The sequence below is a fragment of the Stegodyphus dumicola genome, chromosome 5, assembly GCF_044657685.1.
Source record: "Stegodyphus dumicola isolate Sdum_Otavi_A_Nest chromosome 5, ASM4465768v1".
Lineage (NCBI taxonomy): Eukaryota > Metazoa > Arthropoda > Arachnida > Araneae > Eresidae > Stegodyphus > Stegodyphus dumicola.
Genome location: NC_140772.1, coordinates 45596877 through 45618728, shown reverse-complemented (window position 1 = coordinate 45618728; position 21852 = coordinate 45596877). Strand labels below are relative to the sequence as shown.

General features: G+C 33.3%; 1 protein-coding gene across 2 annotated transcripts in view; it reads right to left on the bottom strand.

Annotated features, from left to right (window-relative positions):
• The window catches only part of LOC118192833 (uncharacterized), a 204965-nt gene that overhangs the window by 27879 nt on the left and 155234 nt on the right, over window positions 1-21852 (bottom strand). For both annotated transcript variants that reach the window (XM_085816623.1, XM_085816622.1), the window contains exons 3-6: window positions 3030-3152; window positions 2210-2306; window positions 2047-2102; window positions 255-302 (exon numbers count right to left, since the gene is read on the bottom strand). In XM_085816623.1, the coding sequence (XP_085672749.1) occupies window positions 255-302; window positions 2047-2102; window positions 2210-2306; window positions 3030-3132 (304 nt within the window). In that variant the 5' untranslated portion in view covers window positions 3133-3152. The remainder of the gene's footprint in view (window positions 1-254; window positions 303-2046; window positions 2103-2209; window positions 2307-3029; window positions 3153-21852) is intronic.

Genomic DNA, 21852 nt, shown 5'->3' with positions numbered 1-21852 from the left:
ATAAAAACAAATCAGGCATGTCTTTAAAAATTCAACACATGAACAAAAATGAGGATAAAAACTGTTTTATCGTCACCCAACCAATGTAAATGTAAAACGTAATCAGTTAATTTCCATTTAGATCACACGAGAAAAACATTACGCTAAAAACTACTATGAATCAGGTTTATGACAGAGTGCATGTTACGCAACACCATATCGCATTCTAATCATACAACACAGGCAATTTGAATGCATCAGAAAAGTAAACTTACCAGCTTCAGGATATTTCGCGTAGAATTCTCTCCTCCTTTGCATTTCATCTGGAAAGGAGGAAAAAAAAAATTTGAAGTAATCAGTCTAACTTATCGGAGAGGAATCACTTCCTCCCTTTCTTAACACTGAAACGAACCATTAAAAAAGTAAATTGCCGTCTAAAATAATGAAAAGAGAACAATAAAGATTTACGACGAAAAGACAAAGATGTGGCTTTTGAAATCCTCTTTTCTGAAACAATGGGCATGCACAGAGAATTGGAGAAACCTTTCCCCTTGTTATTGGTCCTTATTTTCACCCACCAACAGTTTTAGGGCTGGCAGTATGCTTGTTAGCAAGCGATGTTAAAGGTTGCATTTTCTTTCACATTTTTCAAGGTTCGTTAATTTTCGTTCGTCAAAAAGATCTTAACAAGAGTTGGAAATCATAATGCAGTACACTGAATATTAGCACAATATTGCGTGTCTTGCCTACTGCGTAAACTTTGAATATCACTGCTTTTTCACTTAATTATGTACGTACAACAATGCATACACTTTTATTTGGGACTGCTAAATTTTATCCAGAAACTAGAAATGAGGCACTAAAGGCTGATGTCCGGTGATGCAGGTCCACTGAAAACTGCGTCCCCTCTTTCTTTTAAATGAATCTTTGTTTTTCTTCTGAACATCAATAAAACTAAACTTTCCAAAAGCAAAGTTAAACTGATTAATGCTTTCTGGGTTAGTATTCGAAATTAGAAAATCTGGGTTTCTGAATGTTTCATTCCTAGAAATAATGACTCCCCCCCCATTTCGTACATAAAGTGCATATAACTTTGAAATACTATATATATTTCAAATTTTTTCTTTTAACATTCATTTTATTGAGATATATGTAAGGGTATCCACCCCTCAAAAAAAAAAATAATGGTTTCCCTCAGCCGACTAGTTTGAAGACCACTGCCCATAAATTAACCATTCGTTGCCTTCAATAAAAAGATTTCTAAATAGACGGTCTGACAAGGATAAGTTTCTCCTGTTTTCAAAAAGTCCGGAAACTATACTAATTAATTTTTTATCAAAGAAAAACAAATCCCCCCCCCTGAATTTAAATTTGCAATCGTCAACACTTGAAGGAAATAACAGCAGAAGATACAACAATATCAGCGAACACGGTTCAGCGTAATCTGGAAGAAGCTCGAGTTTGTTTTGATTGTTTGCGGTATTAAGAATGGCGTACGCATTCAGATTTACTATTAATACTTGAATCTGAAAAAGAGTTCATCACGTTCGACGACTTTGGATATTTTAAATACAGTTTAGCTACTTCTCCAATCTGACTGAGAAGTGTTATGTTATAGATATGTTAAAGAACAGTCAAAATGATTCGTGAATCAATGTTTATGAACCAGGTATTAAATTTCGATTCCGATATCTGGCTTTTAAGTCTTCAAACTAGTGCAATCAATAATTTTTAGAAACAAAAAATTAAGAAACAGCATAATTCAATAACTTTGCATAGATATTAATTTTAATGAAAATTATTTATTTACCAAAAATGCTTTATAAACAGCTAAATATTTAATTTTTATCTAAAAAATACAGTGTTTATTTGCTTAATTATTATTATTATTTAAAACATACATTTTCTGGTTAATTACAAATAATTTGCTTCTTAACAAAATTGACAAATAAAAATATTATTCCATAAATATTTGAAACACGAAATGTTCCTCATACACCATTACCACGCAGAAGATTAATAAATAAATAAAAATTAGAAGGATATTAATTAACGAAATTCACTTACTTTGATATAGTCCAGGTATCAATTTATATACAATATCTTGTAATGTTTTATCAGACCTGTAAGGGAAGGAAAGTTTCAACCTAAAGATCTTAAGGAAAACAACAATTTTCTTATATTTTCGTACAGGAGGGTGCTTAAAATAAATATAAATTGAAGAATTTACCTTATACTAAGCAAGGGTTTCGTTTTATGGACTTGTACATCGCACACAGGACAGTATTTGCTATTCTCCAAATAACGAACAATACACGTCCTGCAAACTGTGGATGAAAAAAAAAATAACATTATTATTATTTTCAGTGACTCAAAATACAAAAATTAAATACAGTTTTTTTTTTTTTTAAATGTATAAAAGGCAGCATTAAAGAACAGTAAAATCTGTTAATCAAACCTAAACCGATCTATAATAATACACTCAAATGTTAAAGAAGGGGGGGGAAGAAAAAGGACCGAATCAGATTATTAAAAAAGAGAAGATCAATATGTTACAAAATATTGAAAAATTAAATTATTGAAAATTTTCATTCTGAATTTATAAGAGACAGTTTATCCTTTGTTAATAAGAACAGAGTTCTACTTATTGTAACTGCACGAAAAGATCATCGTAAATTCACAAATGATTCTCGAATTTTTATATTTACGAATAACAGTTACTCTCTGGAAAATCATTCGGAAAAAACCCTGAATGCGCAATAAACAACGGAGGCGAAGGGAGTCGTAAGAAGAAAGATTTAGTATTTTTCTATGAAGTAGGTGATAAATAGACTTTTAAGGATGGGGAAATAATCATCGAGAATTCTGATGGAAGGTGGTTGAATGGTACCGAACATTTTTCACCTCCAACGGAGAAATGATGGTGGTCGGAAATTGCTTGATGGTGGAAGATGAATGATTGGGCAATTTTTCATTTCGAATAGAAAGGGGATGACAGTGATCAGCAAATCGAAGAGCAGAAGGGATAAAAGTTCGAACGGCATACTTACAGGAATGCAGGCATTCGACGATGGTCGTGGCGTCGATGAGATAGCCGTCGCAAAGCACGCAGATGAAGTGCGGATTTATGTCAGTCACTTTCAGACGCGGCATGGCTACCTAGCCTGGTGGCTCTGAAAAGAGATATAATATTAAATTACATAAATTGAAAGCTAATAAATATCCCATACATTTTAAATAAGATCATTATTTAGGTTAAAATTCCACGCCGAACAAATATTAATTTAGAAGTCAAACAACAAAAATCAGCGTTATATTTGCAGATTTTCACAGGACTAGTTTTGATTGTTTTACCGAACCATCCTCCTCTCAGCTGCAAAACCATCGAAACTAGTCCTGTGAAATTTTTTGTTGTTTGACTTCTAAATTAACAAGATCATTATTCTTGATTAGGCAAGGTCTGTTAACGAAATTATGTCATTCCATTTTGAAGGGGGGGAGGAAACCAACTTCGAATTACGAACTAAATACTAAAAGATATCTTCGGATACTACTATAGTGTATTCATTAATGAGCACTGCCGAAGTCCATTAACGACGGTTCGACTGTTATCAGCAACTATCAGCACAGAAAACAAGTGCTGAAAGAGGCATACAGGGATTTAAAATCAGGAGTAAATAATAACTACTGTTTACGCTAGCCTATCAGTTATCGAAAGAACTCGGTTTCTTCTAAAAATATTGTACGCTACAAAACAATTAAATTTATTTTGCATATTATTAAAGTTACTTCTTCACCGTGTATTAAAGTATAGCAGCTATTCCTTACCCGTACTTGAAATGCACTATTAGTACAATTTCCCTCGTACAAAATTCGGCCAGAAAAATTTACATGTACGAGAGAAAAACATTCCTACAAGAATTTATTTCGTATTCAGATTATATGCGACAAAAGTTTTATGATATATGATGATTCGGAACATTATGTTCTGTGATGTTATAAGCTTTCAATTGGACCTTTAAAATATAACGTTTAAAGAAATTATTTGAAAATATGCCATATCAGCCACGCTAAGGAAAAGCAAATATGCTCGATATTTACTTATCTTGATATAACAATCAAGGTCATACATTTTTACTTTTTTGTACGAAATAAAGGAAGTATTATAATCGCCAAAAATTTCGCGTATCATGTTTCAACGAAAATATCCATTTTGACAGTTCTCGACTCCATGGGATTTTTTTTTATGACATCTATACGTACGGACAGAATAACGGATTTTTTTTTTCCCAAACGGGTTACAAAATGGATTTAAAATGGATTCAGAAGGTATTTATTTTTTTCGCGACGTCTGTACGTACGTATGTATCTCGCAAAACTCAAAAACGGTCAGCCGAAGAAATTTTGTATATGCAACAGCTAGTTGTGCACCTCCTTTTTTGTTGCAATCAGCCGCACCAAAAGTATATAAGTATTCTATATATATATCCACGGTCATAAGCGGCTCGGTGAGCTCTGTTACTTCATTCTTATATGCTGGTAAATTGTGTATTTTTTGTTTTAAAAGCGATTTCATCATGTTGTTCTTACGTTCCGGTTAAAGTTTTTATGCCTTTATTATAAATCGGCATGCAATAATGGTAGAATTATCAACAATTTAAAAGTGTAAGTCGCCCTAGGCCTAACGTGGCGGCTACTTGTTTACCTTTGAGGGTAGTGGAGTGAATTAAATCAGCTGGTGCACCAAATTCAATGTGTTTCTGTCCAGCGAGCCGTAAGGTTAATTTTAAATTTTTGTGCATCGAAATTTTTTCCTTTCTGCCCGTGAGCCGAACTGCTTGTTTTTGTGTCTACCGATTTTAAATGTAAATTTAAAAAAAAGTTTTTAACTGTATTTGGTGTTTTAAGATTTTCTGTATTTTACAAGATTTTTTGAGTTTTTATGTTTTTTTGGCCTTGCCGCGAGAACCGAATTGACTGAATTCGAGGAAGTAAGTTTAAATGAAGTGCAGTAAAAATGTATATAATTTAATAAGCCATCAAGGAAGTCATGTGGCGACCACATCAGATTTTTGTTAAAACGACAGATGTTCAAAACAGATTAACTTTACCCACATTTAATAACTATCTTACAATGCTGATGGCATGATTCAAAAATCGCATACAGTAACACTCTGTTACTAAATTTTCCTGAAATATGTCCATTTGAAAGATTTTATATGAAATAAATATAAAATCTTTCTTGAAATGGCAGAAACTTTTATTTTATTTCATATTAATTTAAACACACATTTTTACAAAGATTTAAGAGCCCGAAGTTGATGTCTAAAAGTATTACAGACTACTCCAGCTTTAAACAGAGAACGGTTTATTTGAATATTTTGGGTGATTGAACCTTTCTATTTGTTATTTTAATTGCTCGGGAGCAAGATTAGTACCGCAACTTCAGTTTCAGATTTGGCAACATTTTCTTTTCCTGTTGTTTGTGTTTGCATTATATATTAAAACTACTTTTTTAAAAACTTGATATTTTTTCAACCTTCCTATCACGAGGGGAAAAAAAAATTTTAACTTAAAATATTATTATAGTAATTTTATGAAACTTTTCGCAAATATTCTATGAAACATTGTGAATTAAATGGACTAAAAGTTTGGGTTTATGAACATATCTAAAAATTTTTTCAGGCAATTTTGTAAATGAAAAGAGAGAAATTTCTCGAAAAATAGCTAGTTCATGTACTCAAACAGATATATTTAACAGACATTATTTTACTTTATCACTTAGATTTTAGTCCATTAACTTCCTCATATCTTAATATACGTGATAAAAATAAAAGTAAAATGTTGATAAATATTTTTGCGGGAACATATCTAGTAATCCTGAAATTTTACATATTTTAAACGCCAAATGTAAAAAAAAAAAAAAAAAAAAAAAACCTGATATTTTGATATTGTTTAAGAACCTGTTTCTATGATTCTATCTTTAAATAGTATTCTGCTAAATAACGCCAATGGTAGATTTATTTGTTCTATTTTCCGAAATTTGGGTGATTAAAGTAGTCGGATATCGGATAAGTTAAAATGTCAAAGTATTAAAATGTTTCTGTTAAAAAAATTCCTTTTTTTAAATTATAATATGTTCTACAAAATAAAAAAAGGTTTGAAAAATGGATATGCAATGCTATGACATTAAAAAACATTTCCCCCTTTAAGTCCAAAGGCATAGAGCTGTAACAGGTCTATGTCCAAAGGGGCTTTGTCCCTGAAGGACTATTGTTTTCGTTTTGCGATTTTGCGTTGAATTACTATAAATGTCCGTTTCATTTTTCAAATTGTTGCCACGAGATGTTACAATGATGTTAGATGATAAATTTTGAACGACGTAATCCTACTGAGAATATGGGCATGTAGAAGCCCAAATTTGAAATTTGGAATTTGTTTTATTATCGATTTCATATTTTGTAAAACTTTAAGGAATTTTTTAGTAGCAAATTCAACGACTTGAAAGCGAGCAATGGCAACACTCTACGGGGGGGGGGATTATCTCCAGCGCGCGGAACTATACATCCGGAAGTTCTAAAGGATATGCTCATTTTAAAATTGTTTTGCGATATTGCTGTTAAATTGAATTTTATGGTTTAAGTGCAAAAAAAAAAAATTTAATCAATAAAGGTAACACACAAAAAGTTTAAAAAATGACCCTTTGGACGTAATGTATCTGAAAGATTTCAGATTTTTTCCCCTCTTTTTTCCCCAGATTTTGCATTATGCCCAAAGGGGCGTTTTTTGAACGTAACCTTTATTTATTAAATAGTATCGCAACGTTCTTCACAATTAAACCATAAAATTCAGTTCAACAACAATATATCGCAAAATAATTTTAAATGAGCATATCTTAAGAAGTTTGAATACACAGTCTGGCGCGCTGGAGATAAAAGTGTTTCTTCTTCTTCTTCTTTTTTTTTTTTTTTCCCCGTACATTGTTGCCATTCCTCGCTTTGAAATCTAATCTTTAAGTTTCTTAATCAAAAAATTCTTTAATGTCTGACAGAATATAAAATAGGTAATAAAACAAATTCCAAATTAGGGCTTCCAGATGCCCATATTCGCTGGAGGATTACGTTATTCAAAATTGGATGGCTTTAGGTATCATTGTTTTATTACAGTGCGAGAAACATACATACATTTATGTAGATCCTTTATTATTTAATTTCTTTAAATATAATACAGGGCTGTAATATTTGCTGGCAGCAGTTTGAAAAGTGAATCAACGCAGAAAGTGAATAGACACAAAATGCGAAAACGAAATCAATAGTCCTACTAGGCTATTGATTTCGTTTAGCCATACATTACGTATCATGGTACAGAAAAATCGTTTGCGCAATAGTTAACAATAAGCCCTTACTAGCGCAAGTTTTCTGAAACACAGTGTACAGAGAGAGAACCAGAGAAATATATGAAAAAGGAGAATTTTCTTACGTTCACTAAATTATTTCTAACAATAACTAAATGAAAATTAGGTGATACATGTATTTTCCTCCATCTGGCATGTGGGACTGAGATTACAGTGGGAGGACTGAGGAAAAGACGCTCTTCCGCAAGTGATAAAAAAAGTGTTCACAATAATGCACTATAGTTAAACTCAGCGTAAAATATTATCTGGAAACATCAAATATATTTTATCAAGCAATACATAGTTTTAGAACAGGAGGGATTTCACAGTTCCGGGGGGAGGGGGATGCGATCAAATTTTTATTTAGCTGTTCAGTAATTAGTTTTATTTTATGAATATATATAAAAAAATGCTTTTATTCGAATTTTGGTATTTATCAAAATTTTCTATACTTTTTGTTCTTTAATTAATAAAACACGTTAAAAATAAATACACATGTATTTTTTACGTTTTGGAAAGCCGGGGGGGCAATGACCTTCCAGCAGTGGTGGGGGGAGCATGGGACAAAGAAGTATTTTGATCTAGTCTCTGTGAATGACAAGTATAAATTCCACTTTTGATTACGTCAGAGCTCTCGAGCACTGCCTGCTTTAATAAAGGTTAAATGAGTCCTCATCGAGGAGTTTCTTACGTAATCTGCGAAAAACATTTAGAGCTGCGATTTTAGCGTTTTTGTGAATTGGGTTAGGTTCAGTTATTTATTAGGGTAAAGTACTGCAAGATTATCATCAGACTTAGTTTCATATTGGTGATACATACGCGACTGATAAGAAGCGCTGTAATTATCGGACAGAAAAATATTTAAAATTCAAGAAACTGAAACTGTGGTTCTTAAATGGCTCGGCTAAGTTATAATAAAAAAGAAACTAACCATACTTGGAATTATCTTACAAAGAAAAAAAGGTCATTTGAAATTACAAACGAATTTTGGAAACCGCGTATTTTTAGTCAGTGAGACTGGACTGGACGATTCAAGGAAAGAAATAAAATCTGTAACAAATCGGCATCAATGGATACTACTTCTGTAGAACAGTGGGAAAAAGACACTCTGAAAGATGTTTTACATCACACGGTAAACAATTTTCAGAGCACCGTTTTCAGTTTTCATATCTTATAATTTATATAAATGTGTTGTTCTACCCCTTTCTTCCGGAAAAGACATTACCTTTTCAAACCGTAAAATACCACAGAGGCTATCAGCAAGTTAGATTTTAAAATTAAAGTTGAAAGAAAATATAAGAAGTCTGATGCTATAACAGCAAAAGTCATCACGATCTTTCTGCATTACCCTGTAACTTTGCTTTTTAATTTTCTGCTTTCCGCTATAACAGCAAAAGTCATCACGATCTTTCTGTATTATCCTGTAACTTTGCTTTTTAATTTTCTGCTTTCCCAATGCTTTTGATGAAATTAACCTTTCTATCATTCAGTTAATTAATTCTCAATTCAGTTATGGTTCAGAATGAGTTGTATATTAGCCTAATCACACACTATCCTTTACTGACTAGTACGGTTCTTTAATTCTAACATATCCCTTTAACATATTTGCTCAGAACAACGTTTCCATGACCATACGGTTCGTTGCGCTCGAGAAACAAACAACCCAATAAGAAAGGGGAAAAGGAAGGGGGGGCCGAGGCCGTGTCCTGAAACAACCCTCTTAGACAGAAGTAGCAGGTAAATTACAAAGGGCGAGCACACACTCCCATCCATCAGAAAGCCGCAGATCGAAACCCGCCCGCCGCCCTTTTCTTCTTCACCCTGCCCCCCATCCGACAAAAGCAGAAGCCGGCTTACCCTGTAATTAACTCCTAATGGTCGTCACGCGTCCTATCAGCTTTCCTGATCCACGGCACTACGGTTACCTTGGTTACGGATTGCTGCGGAGAAAAGGCCTGGGGGCCAGGACTTATTGGAGGCCTAGGTGAGCCTTGTTCTCTCCTGGCACGCGATAGGACGAGCCGCACCCTCCCTCTAAAAATGCTCCAGCTGCTTGGTAGCGAGGAATCGATTTTTGCCCTTTGTACGATTTTGACGTAATGTTAGAGGGGAATCTATTGCTATTTCCAATTCCATCCAAGTCCGGATGCTTCTTCTGAATACAATTCACGTTAACTTTACTAGATAGAATGCTTTGCTTTTTACTAAATGAGGCGTTAACTTACCTCCAGTTTGCATAAAATATTGGTTTTTAATTCCACACAGTTCGTCAAGATGGTTTAATTCCACACAGCAAATTAAGCAAGAATTCTAAATCTGCTTAACTACCAACTTGACGGTCAGTTAGTATCCTGAGAAGGGTGGAAACAAAGTTAGGTAAATTAATGTTTTTCTAAAGTCATATGAACTTATGGCTCTTGGTAGTTTCTAAGAATTATGAATCACTAAAAAAATCAGGAATATAATTTTCTAGATTTATCGTATAATAGCCGCACCCCCGTTTTGAAGCAGAAAACATTGTGTAGTAGATTTCCCCGCATAATAATCGCACCTAGACTTTCACAATGACTTTTACAATATTTCAAATATAAAGTAATACAAATACAAACAGGCCTGTGGAGTCGGTAGGGAAAATAACCGACTCCGACTCCTCATATATATATGTAAACATGGGTTACAGCTTATTTTTTTAATATAAAAGATGCTACAGAAAAAAAAATTGATGGCATAGCAAATTATTTATGTTAATTAGCATTTATTATGAAATGGGAAAACTGGCATTAGTTATTTCTAAGAAACAGATTAGCTCCGACAAGATTTTCTTTGTTGGAGGGCCATAGATCCAATTTGGTAAACTTTAGAGCTCTTTCCACACTAACTTGAGTACGAGGAAGAGCTGTTACTGTTAGGGATTACTTCTTTTAACTATGCAGGATAGATTTTTATAAGTTCTAAAAGAGATGTCTTGAAGCGCAATCATATTTCTCTATTTCTTCATAGGCTGTGTAGAAAACTTGTTTCTATTTTTTCATTTTTATATCTAAAGGCTCTTGTTTTTTTATTTTCATTCGCTTTGTCTTAGCCTTTTCAATATTATCCAAAAATATTTCTCAAAATCTAATTCATCAATGGAAAAGTATGATAGAGACTCAATTGCAATGTCTGCAGTTTGACTGTTCTGATTCGAATACTCCAGTTGTTCTGAGAATAATTTTATTCTTAACGAAAGTTCATAGATGACTTTCTTTGCCTTTTTAATTTGTTCGTCATCCAAGAAAATTCGGTGTTTCGGATCTCCATATGTTGAACCCAGCAAGATCTCATTTGTTGAACCCAGCAAGATCTCATTGTCTAGCAAACTAGTTTCTCTTTTCTTCATTGAAGAAATTATTCCTTCTGCAATAAACCCTCCATTTCAAAAAGAACAAACATTTCATTCTCGCCTCCTGTCAATTCTTCAGATTGCAGCTTTTTTGTGGCTATATACGGTATAGACAGAAGAGACAAGGACAAAAAAAAAGAAAAAAAAAAAAAAAAGAAAGAAAGAAAAACCTGAAATGTTTCAGATTTTAAATTACGTCCAAAGGGGCGTTTTTTAACGTTTTGTGTGTTACCTTTATTTATTAAATATCATGTTCTTACCACTTAACCATAAAATTTAATTCAATAGCAATTTTGCAAAATAATTTTAAAATAAGCCTATCTTTAGAAATTCCGATACACAGTTCGACGCGCTGGAGACAAAACGGTCCCCCCCTCCATAGAGTGTTGCCATTGTTCGCTTTTAAATCGTTGACTTTGTTAATCGAAAATTCGCTAAAGTTTTACAAAATATGAAAGCGATAAAAAAAAAATTCCAAATTTCAAATTTGGGATTTCAGATGCCCATATTCGCAGTAGGATTACGGCATTCAAAATTGGATGGCTCTATGTACCGTTGTTTTATCACAATGCGAGAAACATACACACATTTATGCAGATTTTCATTATTTAATTTCTTCAAATATAATGCAGGACTCTAACATTTGGTGGCAACAGTTTGAAAGCTTCTTTTCCTGCTCGCTTCCTAAGAATGGCATCAATTTCAGGAATTTTTGCTGCTATTGCTCTTTAGATAAATTTACCAGTGAGATTTATAACTAAATGAAGCAACTAAATGAATCAGTTTAATCACTAATAGCAAATATCACATCCATCCTCCTCCCTTATATTATTTATTAATAGGTCAATAAAATAGAAAATAACTATTTATTAATGCATACAGTCCATAAATAAAAATAATAACTCAGCTTGTGATTAATTTTTTTCAATTCCTTTTAATTTTATTTCAAATTCAAACTGTCCATGGAGTCGGAGTCGACCTGTTTTTAGCGACTCCAGCTCCGATTTCAGAGCCTTGAATACGAAGTAATACTTTCTGGAAATATATTATCTATCTGGGAAAGAACTCCTCTTAAACACCTTCGTCAAAACCCAGACATTCATCTCCAGAGTTAAATGAAGAGTCACTTAAAACCTCAGCATCTGAGTGCTCATACAACAAATTGGTAATCCAGAGTATTACTAATGTCACACTTCTTAAATGATTTAACCACTGCCTCTGTTTTACAGCATCTCATGAAACTTTGACCTATTCACAAACGACGTATCGACACAATAAGCATCGACGTATAAGACGTCCCCGTTTTTCAGACCTATTTTCAAAGAAAAAAAGTGCGTCTTATATGCCGGAAATATGGTAATTTAACTTACAGAAACAAGGGGGGGGGAAACTGAAATGTTTCAGATTTTAAATTACGTCTAAGTGTGTTACATTTATTTATTAAATATCACGTTTTTCGTACTTAAACCATAAAATTCAGTTCAACAGCAATATCACAAAACAGTTTTAAAATGAACATATCCCTTTAGAATCTCTGATACAGAGACTCACGCGCTGGAGATAAAAAATATTTTTTTCTGTACAACGTTGCCACTGCTCGCTTTGAAATCTTTGAGTTTCTTAATCAAAAATTCGTTCAAGTTTTACAAAATAGGAAATCGATAATAAAACAAATTTTAAATTTGGTCTTCCACATGCCCATATTCGTAGGAGGATTACGTCATTCAAAATCGATGGCTCTATGTACCGTTTTATCACAATGCGATAAATATGCATACATTTATGCAGATTTTTAATTGTTTAATTTTTTAAAATACAACACGGGGCTTTTACTTTTTACTTTTACTTTAATACTTTGTGGGAACAGTTTGAAAAGTGATTCGCCGTTTGTAGTGAATCGAGGCAAAATCGCAAAACGAAAACAATAGTCCTTCAGGGACAAAGCTCCTTTGGACTAACAACATTACCATTCTAGATCAAATTCTCAAAAAACAAAGGCATCTACATATTTCTTTGCTTCAAATTGTAGTTTGTCAAATAGAAAGAACATGCGAATAGCTAGTGGGTCCGAGTCTAATAAGCTAAAAAAGGCACACAATAAAATGACACATTTGCGTAGAAGTATGTTCACAGAAAGGTTTTTCTCAAAAGTTGAAAAAAATTTGCATCAGATTTGCTCCTTAAACTCGTTCGGAGAAAACATCTGGAAGATTCCCATCGATGACATAGTGCTGGAAGACAGGAAATAAAGTAGCTTATTTAGGATGCGGCTAATTTCTTTTTTTACGAAGCGTTATTTTTCTCTTTTGAAAGTAAATTTGCTTGAAATGAATCATCCAACGAATCATTTTGGTTCGTTCCTACGGTCATAGTGTCATCTGATGATAAGAATATAATATACAGCAATAATACCAGCACTCTAAGTAGCTATTGTTAATAATTGTTAGTTGAAAGAAAATTCATAACCACAATACTACATGCATACAAAAACTCTAGATACAGGGACCAAATTTTTGTTTCATTTAAAGACATGTGACTTGCATTTAAGCACAATGGCCAAAAATTCTCTCCAAAGATGAATCACGAATTTACCTATTAGCGTACCATAAATACGTACTTGTTTTGAAAAGAGCAAGAAAAACGTAACTTGTCAAGTAACATTTTTGAATGCTACGTTTTTAACTGTGGTTTTTTTATTGCTACGAACCGACATTCTTGTGTTTACAAGCGGTACTACGACGATGGAATGATGTAAGGGCTATTCTTTCACCCTTTTATGAAGAAGTAATGGTGCCAGTCGGCTTAGATTTTCTTCCTGGAGATGAAAACACTTGTCCACATACAGCGAAGATTATAAAAAGAAACCTTAAAAGTACAGAACGAAGTCTACTCAAAAATCGTTGGCATGCCTTCGAAAAAACGCCCCTTACATAACTTGCGAATTGTACCACACTTTTACAAGAATGCCAATCATAGATACTTGACGGCCTGTATCATTCAAATGGCGATAAATCGCTATTGCTGTTCGGTTTATTCGATTATGGCAAAGCACGCCAGGGCTACCTTCATAAGAGAAGGGATGCTTTCGAGAAAGACTTTTTAAGGGAAAATGGCTCTTATTCAGCTTATACATGGGGGAAAACCAAGAAAAGGCCCATGCAGCCAGTCCGTTCGCTTGTAATCGAACACAGGAAGAACAATCAATGTCCTGCGACTTGATCATAAATTATAAATGCGAACTTTCATAAAAGAGAGACGGGATTATTCCATATTAACTTTTAGTTGGTGCCCCTTCTTATTAATAATACGGATTCGCTCAAAAAGAATTTACCAAAATGGCAAAGTTTATTACGAATTATTTGACGCAGTAGTTAAGTTTCACCCTTTTCGAGGGAAAATGCCATGTGCTATTAGTACATAATGACATGTACAAACAGAAGATGCTTATTATTTCAAAATTAGAAAAAAAGATTTCTATTCCAACGGCTCACTAACTGCATCCATTGATAAAATGCGGATAATTTTACTAATGACTTGAATGTATAGCAAACACATCTACCCAAATTACTGTTTTCGGAAACTTGGTTCAGAATTTTTATCACGCGACATGTCTGGGTAACAGAAAGTAACCATTAACGAAAACAATTGCAATGGATGTTTAATGTCAGGAAAGAAACAAAGAAAAAAGTTCCTGTTTTGATTATTACTTTTCATACCTGATAGCAGAATCCCATAATAAAGGATGACGAAGATTTTTGAGGAAATATATATCACAAATAAATCAAGACAGGAATTCGCACATGGATGATTACAGTGAAAATAATAATTCAAAATTACGCATTTTTGAAAAAACAGACACATAACCACAATAACAACGCTAATAAAGTGTAATTACTGATCTAAAACCAATCGATTTAAGCATGCTTGAGTGCACGCCGTCAGCTAGAGACTGACTGAAACCACGAAAAGCTATTTTGTTTCAAATGCTGCTAAACAACAGGGCAAGGTCAATTGTAGCTAAATTTCGCGGGTCGCTTACGTTGGCTACATTCACTATGATATTCGTTTGATTGACTTTTAAGAGACTCGTGACCACGAAGCGTTAAAAATATCGACCATTCAAAATCAGGTATTGTGGCATGATGAACTTATCCGAAAATATGCTGGCAAAAGGTGGTTTGCGATTTTGAACTTTTTCAAGATTTCGAAAGGGAAAGATACAGCTCAGTACCGTTTATATGTTTCCCGATACTTTCCTAACATTTATATACCGTTTCATTTCTGACCGACTTTATTCTTATTTATGTTAATATTAAAATATTTCATTTATACGATGCATAATTTAGGATATAATTTGCTTTTACTTTGAATTAAATTCTTTTTGAAGTTAAAACAATTTCTTTCTTTTGGTAGCATCTGGAAGTACAGAAAGGAAAATGAAAGATATCTCACATTAGGCAAGGATTCAAATGCGGATGCTGGTTTGGAAAAGCAGAACAAACAATGAAATCGGATGATCAGATAGATTCGCTTATGGAAAATGCTTCATTCGTATGTCATGTGATAAGCCCGGGCAGTTATTTCAGCTTTTTAGTTTTTAGTGCTGGCTAAAAACCAAATGGCACATAATAAATTTAAAAAATAAATGAATAAATAAATATCTCTTGCTGCTTAGAAAAAATTAAAGTCCAGATGAGCGTTAAATGCTTGCTGGAAAAATGTCTTCTATATTACAGATAAGAAATTAAAATAAACGTGTGGTCGTTGTTATTTTTATATTATATATATCATACAATTCAAATTCTTATAATTTTAAAAAAAGAAATATTTAAAACTTTCACATTACTTATATTTTTAAAAAACTAACAACCGGATGATAAAATTAAAATTGTAATATTAATCTAAAAAAGTATAAGTAATAACATTAAAAATTTATAACTAATATATATAGGTATATCACATAATTAAATGGAAATTTTAATTATATGTCTTTTTGAGTAGTCCTTTGAAAGACATACAAACAGTACTGTTTATTATTATACGAAAATTAAGCCAGATTATTTAGTATGTAGTGCGAACTTCTAATCAAATAAGAAACGAAATGTCTCATGTTTAAAAAAAATCTGAATGTTTGTATTCTTTTATATTAATGGATTATTTATTCAGAAAAAAGAAGGGAAAATTTTAACATTTCATAACATCTACATGACATCGTTTTGAAAAGTATGTTACCCATCGGTATATGCGAATTTTGCAGCTTTCGTTTAGTGCATATGTTTCCCATTATACCACGTGAGAACGAACACATGAAACAACTTTGCACTAATAAGCATGTAGTCGAGCTGCCGACCACTGATGAACAGCCATTACTGAAGTAGTTTAAAGTTACGGGAGTAATCGACATGCTATGTTCGAATGCATAACCTGCACATAAAAGAAATTTTTTCATAAATTTCTGGCAGGTACCTGACAGACTCTGCCTAGGATTACTTTAAGAAATACAATATTTACAGTATGCGCAATAAGAAAGTCTATTGTCATATGCAGATGTTGCAGTGGAGCTATGACGGCACAAGGAAAGCTTAGTGCGAACGGTCCACCATTGATGACAGAGGCAGACCTTGACCCTGGACCTGAGGCTGAGACCCACCCCCTTTAGTAAGCTCCATAAAGAGAAAGCGGGGAAAGCAATCCTCTCAAAACGGGGCAACCGAAAGAAATGACACTTGGGCAGGAAGTCAGAGGACCCCCTCCTTTCAAAAGTGGAGAAGGGGAGAGCAGATGGTTTCCACGTCGTTGATCCTTCCTCGACTAATATAAAAGGGAGGGGGGGTGCTGCGTCAGAGGCGAGTGAGGTTGAATGACATATTTAAAGTGCCTCTCTCTCCCAGCAATCAGGTGGTGCCAATGAGTGAAAATGCTTACGAATGTGCAATGAATGCACTTGCTACCTTGAAAAACCGCGTACTTGTTTCGTAAATTTAGTTTTATTCATAATACATTCAGGAACTGTAAGATAATTAACAACAACCTTAGTAGCAGAAACACACTATTATAAATTGTTCACAATTCTTTATGCAGCTGATCCCCCCCAAAAAAAGATGAACATCTCTGGGGGGGGAATTGTTTATAGCAAAGGGCGCTTAAGAGTATTCAGCACACAATAATCTATGAAAATCTGGTATTCGAAGCACATGGTTTTGTTTTCTTCAAGTCCACATGTCTTAATATGTCTTAATATCTTCATATCCGAATGCAACTTCAAATATTAATTTACAAACAAGAATTCACAAAGAAGGATAATCTATACACATATTACACGATAAAGTAAATTTTTTACCGAAAAAGTATTCTATCTCATAAAACAATTATTTTGCTTATTTGGAAAATGCCCTATATAATTTTTAAATCCCACTACATAAATAGCAATGTTTCTACCAGTTAACCAAAATATTTTGCAAGAAATCATATTATGAAACCGGCTATAATTCTAAATTCTCATAAATACACGTTTTTCCGTTTTGCAGCAGTTCCTTGCTCTTTTTACCACAAACCTTCGACGGTCACTTCAACAAATGTGTAATATTTTTTCAAAGTTCTCCTTCGATGGCTCAACTTTATGAGAATCTTACGTAAATTTTCTGCACATGTGGTACAATCATCCACGGCAAAAGTTTCAATAAATTCACTTCAGGAAAGTTCACTGATACGTTATACTTTTTTTTGTCGAATTTTCTTACAACAACATGTTTAATAATCTTAGATATGAAATTAATTGTCGTTAGTCTGCAAGGTTAAATAGAAAAGTAATTAAGGTTGTGAGGTATCATTTCCTACCGTTTTTTCGTAGAATGCAAATGACTTCGCGTATACTTATAGTGAGGTGAGGGTTTCAAATTGTTAAGACAGAGCATGTTCTGCCAGTCGGCCACGTTCCAAAGTTTCTTTCTTTAGATAAGAATTCCTGTCTTCGTCCTTGTATTATTATAATTGCTGATAGTTGAAGAATTCACCCGGTGAAGTTCTGATCCGACTTCGAGTTAAGTTCTCTGGGTAGCCTCTGGCTATTAGAAATATTAATTTAGCTCTAATATTTAACTTATTATTTTGAGTTTCTCGACATAAGTGCTAGAGGACTTGTAAGCACCAGGAGTATCTTCTGTTTATCTAGTTTAAAATAAAGGAACTTTTACACCCTTCGGAAGTTTCTATTCTTAGTTTTAGATTTAGCGATAAGTCTCTTAACGTCTATATAGAGTTAAACCCTTGTATATTAGCAAAGAAAGTCGAACACTAAGAGGTATCAAGAGGATTTTCGATTTTGAGAGAAAATTGTAGGCTCAATCCTCCTGAAATCCAATACCATTATTTACGATATCTATTTACCTATGGCCACACATTATAATACTGATTCAAAAAGAATTTATCACGAATTAATGTTTAGTGAATTTTATAATTTTAAATTTTCGGTTTACATCACCTGGTTATTGGGGAGGGGAGTGTCACGCAACAACTTAGCAGCTATAAGTGAGTTTGCTGAATCTGAGATGGTAAACCAGAAGCGATGAACAGTGCGGGATTTACGTATAAGCTACACAAGCTATAGCTTAGGGGCCCCAAAAAAATTTAAATATAGTATAAATATAAGCTACACAAGCTATAGCTTATAGGGACCCCCCAAAAATTTAAATATAGTAATAAAATGTAGTATAACAGACTTATAAAGGGTCCCATATCTCAAATAGCTTAGAGCCTCATTAAGTCTAAATCCGGTCCTGGCGATGAAAAGCGCTGGATGCGAGATGCTCTCGTGTTCTATTGCAAATTCTTGCTTTTCGCCATAGCTGGTGGAACGAGAAAATCTTTTGCGCGTCCCTTTGCCAATCACAAATAGAATTTATAGTTGCACACAGTTTACTTAAACGAATTCGGCAGTTTCAAAATTTCAATCGGTAACTACTTGCGGTAGAATAAATAGATTGTTCTCGTTATACAGTGTCAATCAATTTAAAACTGAGATGGTCAAAACTTTTCTTAAAAAAATTAAACAGCCTTAGAACAAGAAGCAAAAGAAACCATTAAAATTCTTCAATTCCTATTTCAGTTAAAGTAGAGATCATGGCCGCCCAAACATTTAAAACTTGCTGAAATTTTTTGATTCCATTGACGGACTTTTAGATGGAAGTCTGATTATTAGCGTGCAGTTTAGATATCATGAATGGATTGATCTTTCAAGTTCTCTGCTGGAATGATTATGGAACTACACAGATCTCATGCTGACCGCCATTTAGTAATTTCTTAAAAACGAAATTTGTTTCTTTAAAAATAACTAGAATGAAAAGAGCTTCGAACACAGAAAGGATTTTGGACGCATATTAGAAACATCTGAATTAGATGTGTATTCGAATTGCAAATTTAGAACATACAACATTTATATGTGACATAAGTTGCAAAATGGCGTGGGTAGGTTACGTTAAGCATTGTGCCTTTCTGGAATGCTTTCGAAAGCATTTATTTTAGTTCGTTTCAAGGACAGAAACAGGATGCTTCTTTTTTTACTTTTTTCTTGCGGAAAGAAGCAAATCGGTCATGCAGTTTTACTTGACTTACTAGCTGACAGTAAGAAATAACGCAGTGTTGTCCAGCTGGACGACGGAAAGAATAAAATCGGTCAATCACATTTAAAATAGCCATTACATAATATAAACTCCGTTTAATTATATTTTTAGTATTACTTCTAATTTTTCTTCAAATTTTTATTTTGCAGACTTGAAGTAAGATAAATGGATCACTTTACTTCACTAATATTTCAAGTTTTTAGACTGATTTGCTTTAATAAATGAAAACAACCGTTCTTGTAACTTTACAACACAAGCCAAAAAAGAACAAAAGCAGTTTAAGTTTAATCGTAAACGCTTTTAGATCCGTTTTTAGAAAGACTGTTTTCCTTAGATAACAGCAGACACGAATCAGTTTGCTCTGAAGATTATCTCATGCATGACATTCTGTTTTCTTTCAAGTAGGTACCTCCAAGAACCAACAAAGTATCAAGTTTATCAGGATTCCTAATAATTTAATTCACCACGATTTAGCGACAGTTCGTGGCTACAGGTACAGGAAATTACAAATGATCTAACATGTAAAACAAACATTCAACCTGTTAAAGATTCCAGGCTTTAGCGATACTCAAAATCAGCTGACTGCGAAATACGCGCCAAGAGCACTGGTCCGCATCACACTGCAGCACTTGAATGAACAACAATACGATCGGTGACTGAACTTCCCAGACAACCGGTTAGCCTTCTTGTAAATGCCCAACAAAATAAACAAAGCAAGTAAGGGGAAGAAGGGATTGTGGACTTGGAAGAATCCATCGTATATATGCGAGGAGACGAAGCCGCAGGCAATGCTGTTTGTCCTACAACTGACTGGATGGTAGGAGACAAGATTTGTTAACGGAACTTCTTCTTCCTCGTTACTCTCGATTTGTGCTGAACCGTAATTAAACTACAATATTGTAAAATTTCACATATCGCGTGAAATGCGTAATCAATGCTATATAAGAATGAACTTTGAATTTTGTTAACACTAATTACAACCTCGCCAATTTTTGCGAAAATATATTCATGAAACAATCTCACATACTTTTCAATGGTTCAGATGCTGCTTCATATAACAAGAACTAACTAAACTTTAAACCTGAGATAAACAGCAATTAAACTTATTACAGGGTTAGTAAGAATAAAGAAGTCTTTTGGAACTAAGATTAAATTCAGTCGAATATATTAAGAGATATTAAAAAAAACTGCATTTCATGAAATTAATAAAAACTTCAGTGTATTTTAAGGTTGGAAATCATTAAGTAAAATTCATTTTCATACAGCGAATTCGAGAATTGCAAATTATTAAATCTTAATGATTATTCTTTTATTTTACTTATTAAACTTCACAGTTTAATATAATAAATAAGTTGATTAATTAAAAACTAATATAATTATAACTATCTCATCTAAATTCTCATTTAATTAATTTTCTATAATCAAATTATTAATAAGAAATCACATTTGCAAAAATAAGCTAATTTAAAAATAGAAATATTAATTACAAACTAATGCTGCAGTATTTACTAAGTATATCGTTAAATATAAGATTAATTATGCCGTTATTTGAGAGAAATGCGTATAAAAGACCTTAGCAAAGAAACAACAACCCACTCTCGTTTAATTTGACAATATTCCTAAAATAGCTAGTCATTCATTTAAACAACAATGGTAGTATAGCTACGACTCTGGATCTCACTAAAAAAGTAACACGCACGACAATTGCACAGATTTGATGGAAGTATATTGGCTTCCGTCGTACGCTATTAATAACATTTCCAAACAGAAGAGAATAAACTATGATATACCACCACTACGTCGTCAATTCATTATAATCGAACAAAATTACTTGGAAGTCCAACAATTTCATCCTCTCGATTTGTTTTAGAGATGACAGGGAGGAAGATTGGGGAGGCCCAATCTGGAAAAAAAAGCGACTAATAATTGGTATTTTATTGGGATATTCCCATTTTTCCTTACTGCCGGGTACTAATTTACATTATCAAATGAAAAAAATTGTTATATTTGTTGACACTGTATTCACAATAATATGGCGTATTATACGACCTTCTTTTACTTGTTATTTTCTCTGCCTGTGCAAATGGAATGGGGCACTTCAACACCCTTCCTAATCTATCTAAAAAACACTGAAGAAAAATAATGGGAGAACTGGCTGTAGACCAAAATAATTAGTGATTCTTTCTACCCTAAACAGTTTTTTTCTACACGCCATATTCAGTGAAACTTCCCTAAAATGACCCTCTATATTTACAGATAAGGATGATCTTCCTGGAGATAGCCATCTTAAAGAACAAACTTTTCGATTTTATTCAATATCGATTTTAATTTTGTTAAAAAAATACTGATCACTTTCGGAGATGGTCTTCTTACAGCGGTATCATAACAGGATAAGGAAAGAAACAGCACTTTATAAAACTGAGCTGGGATCTTCAGTAACACCTTGTTTAAAGGAATAAATTTTGTCATTATGCAAATTA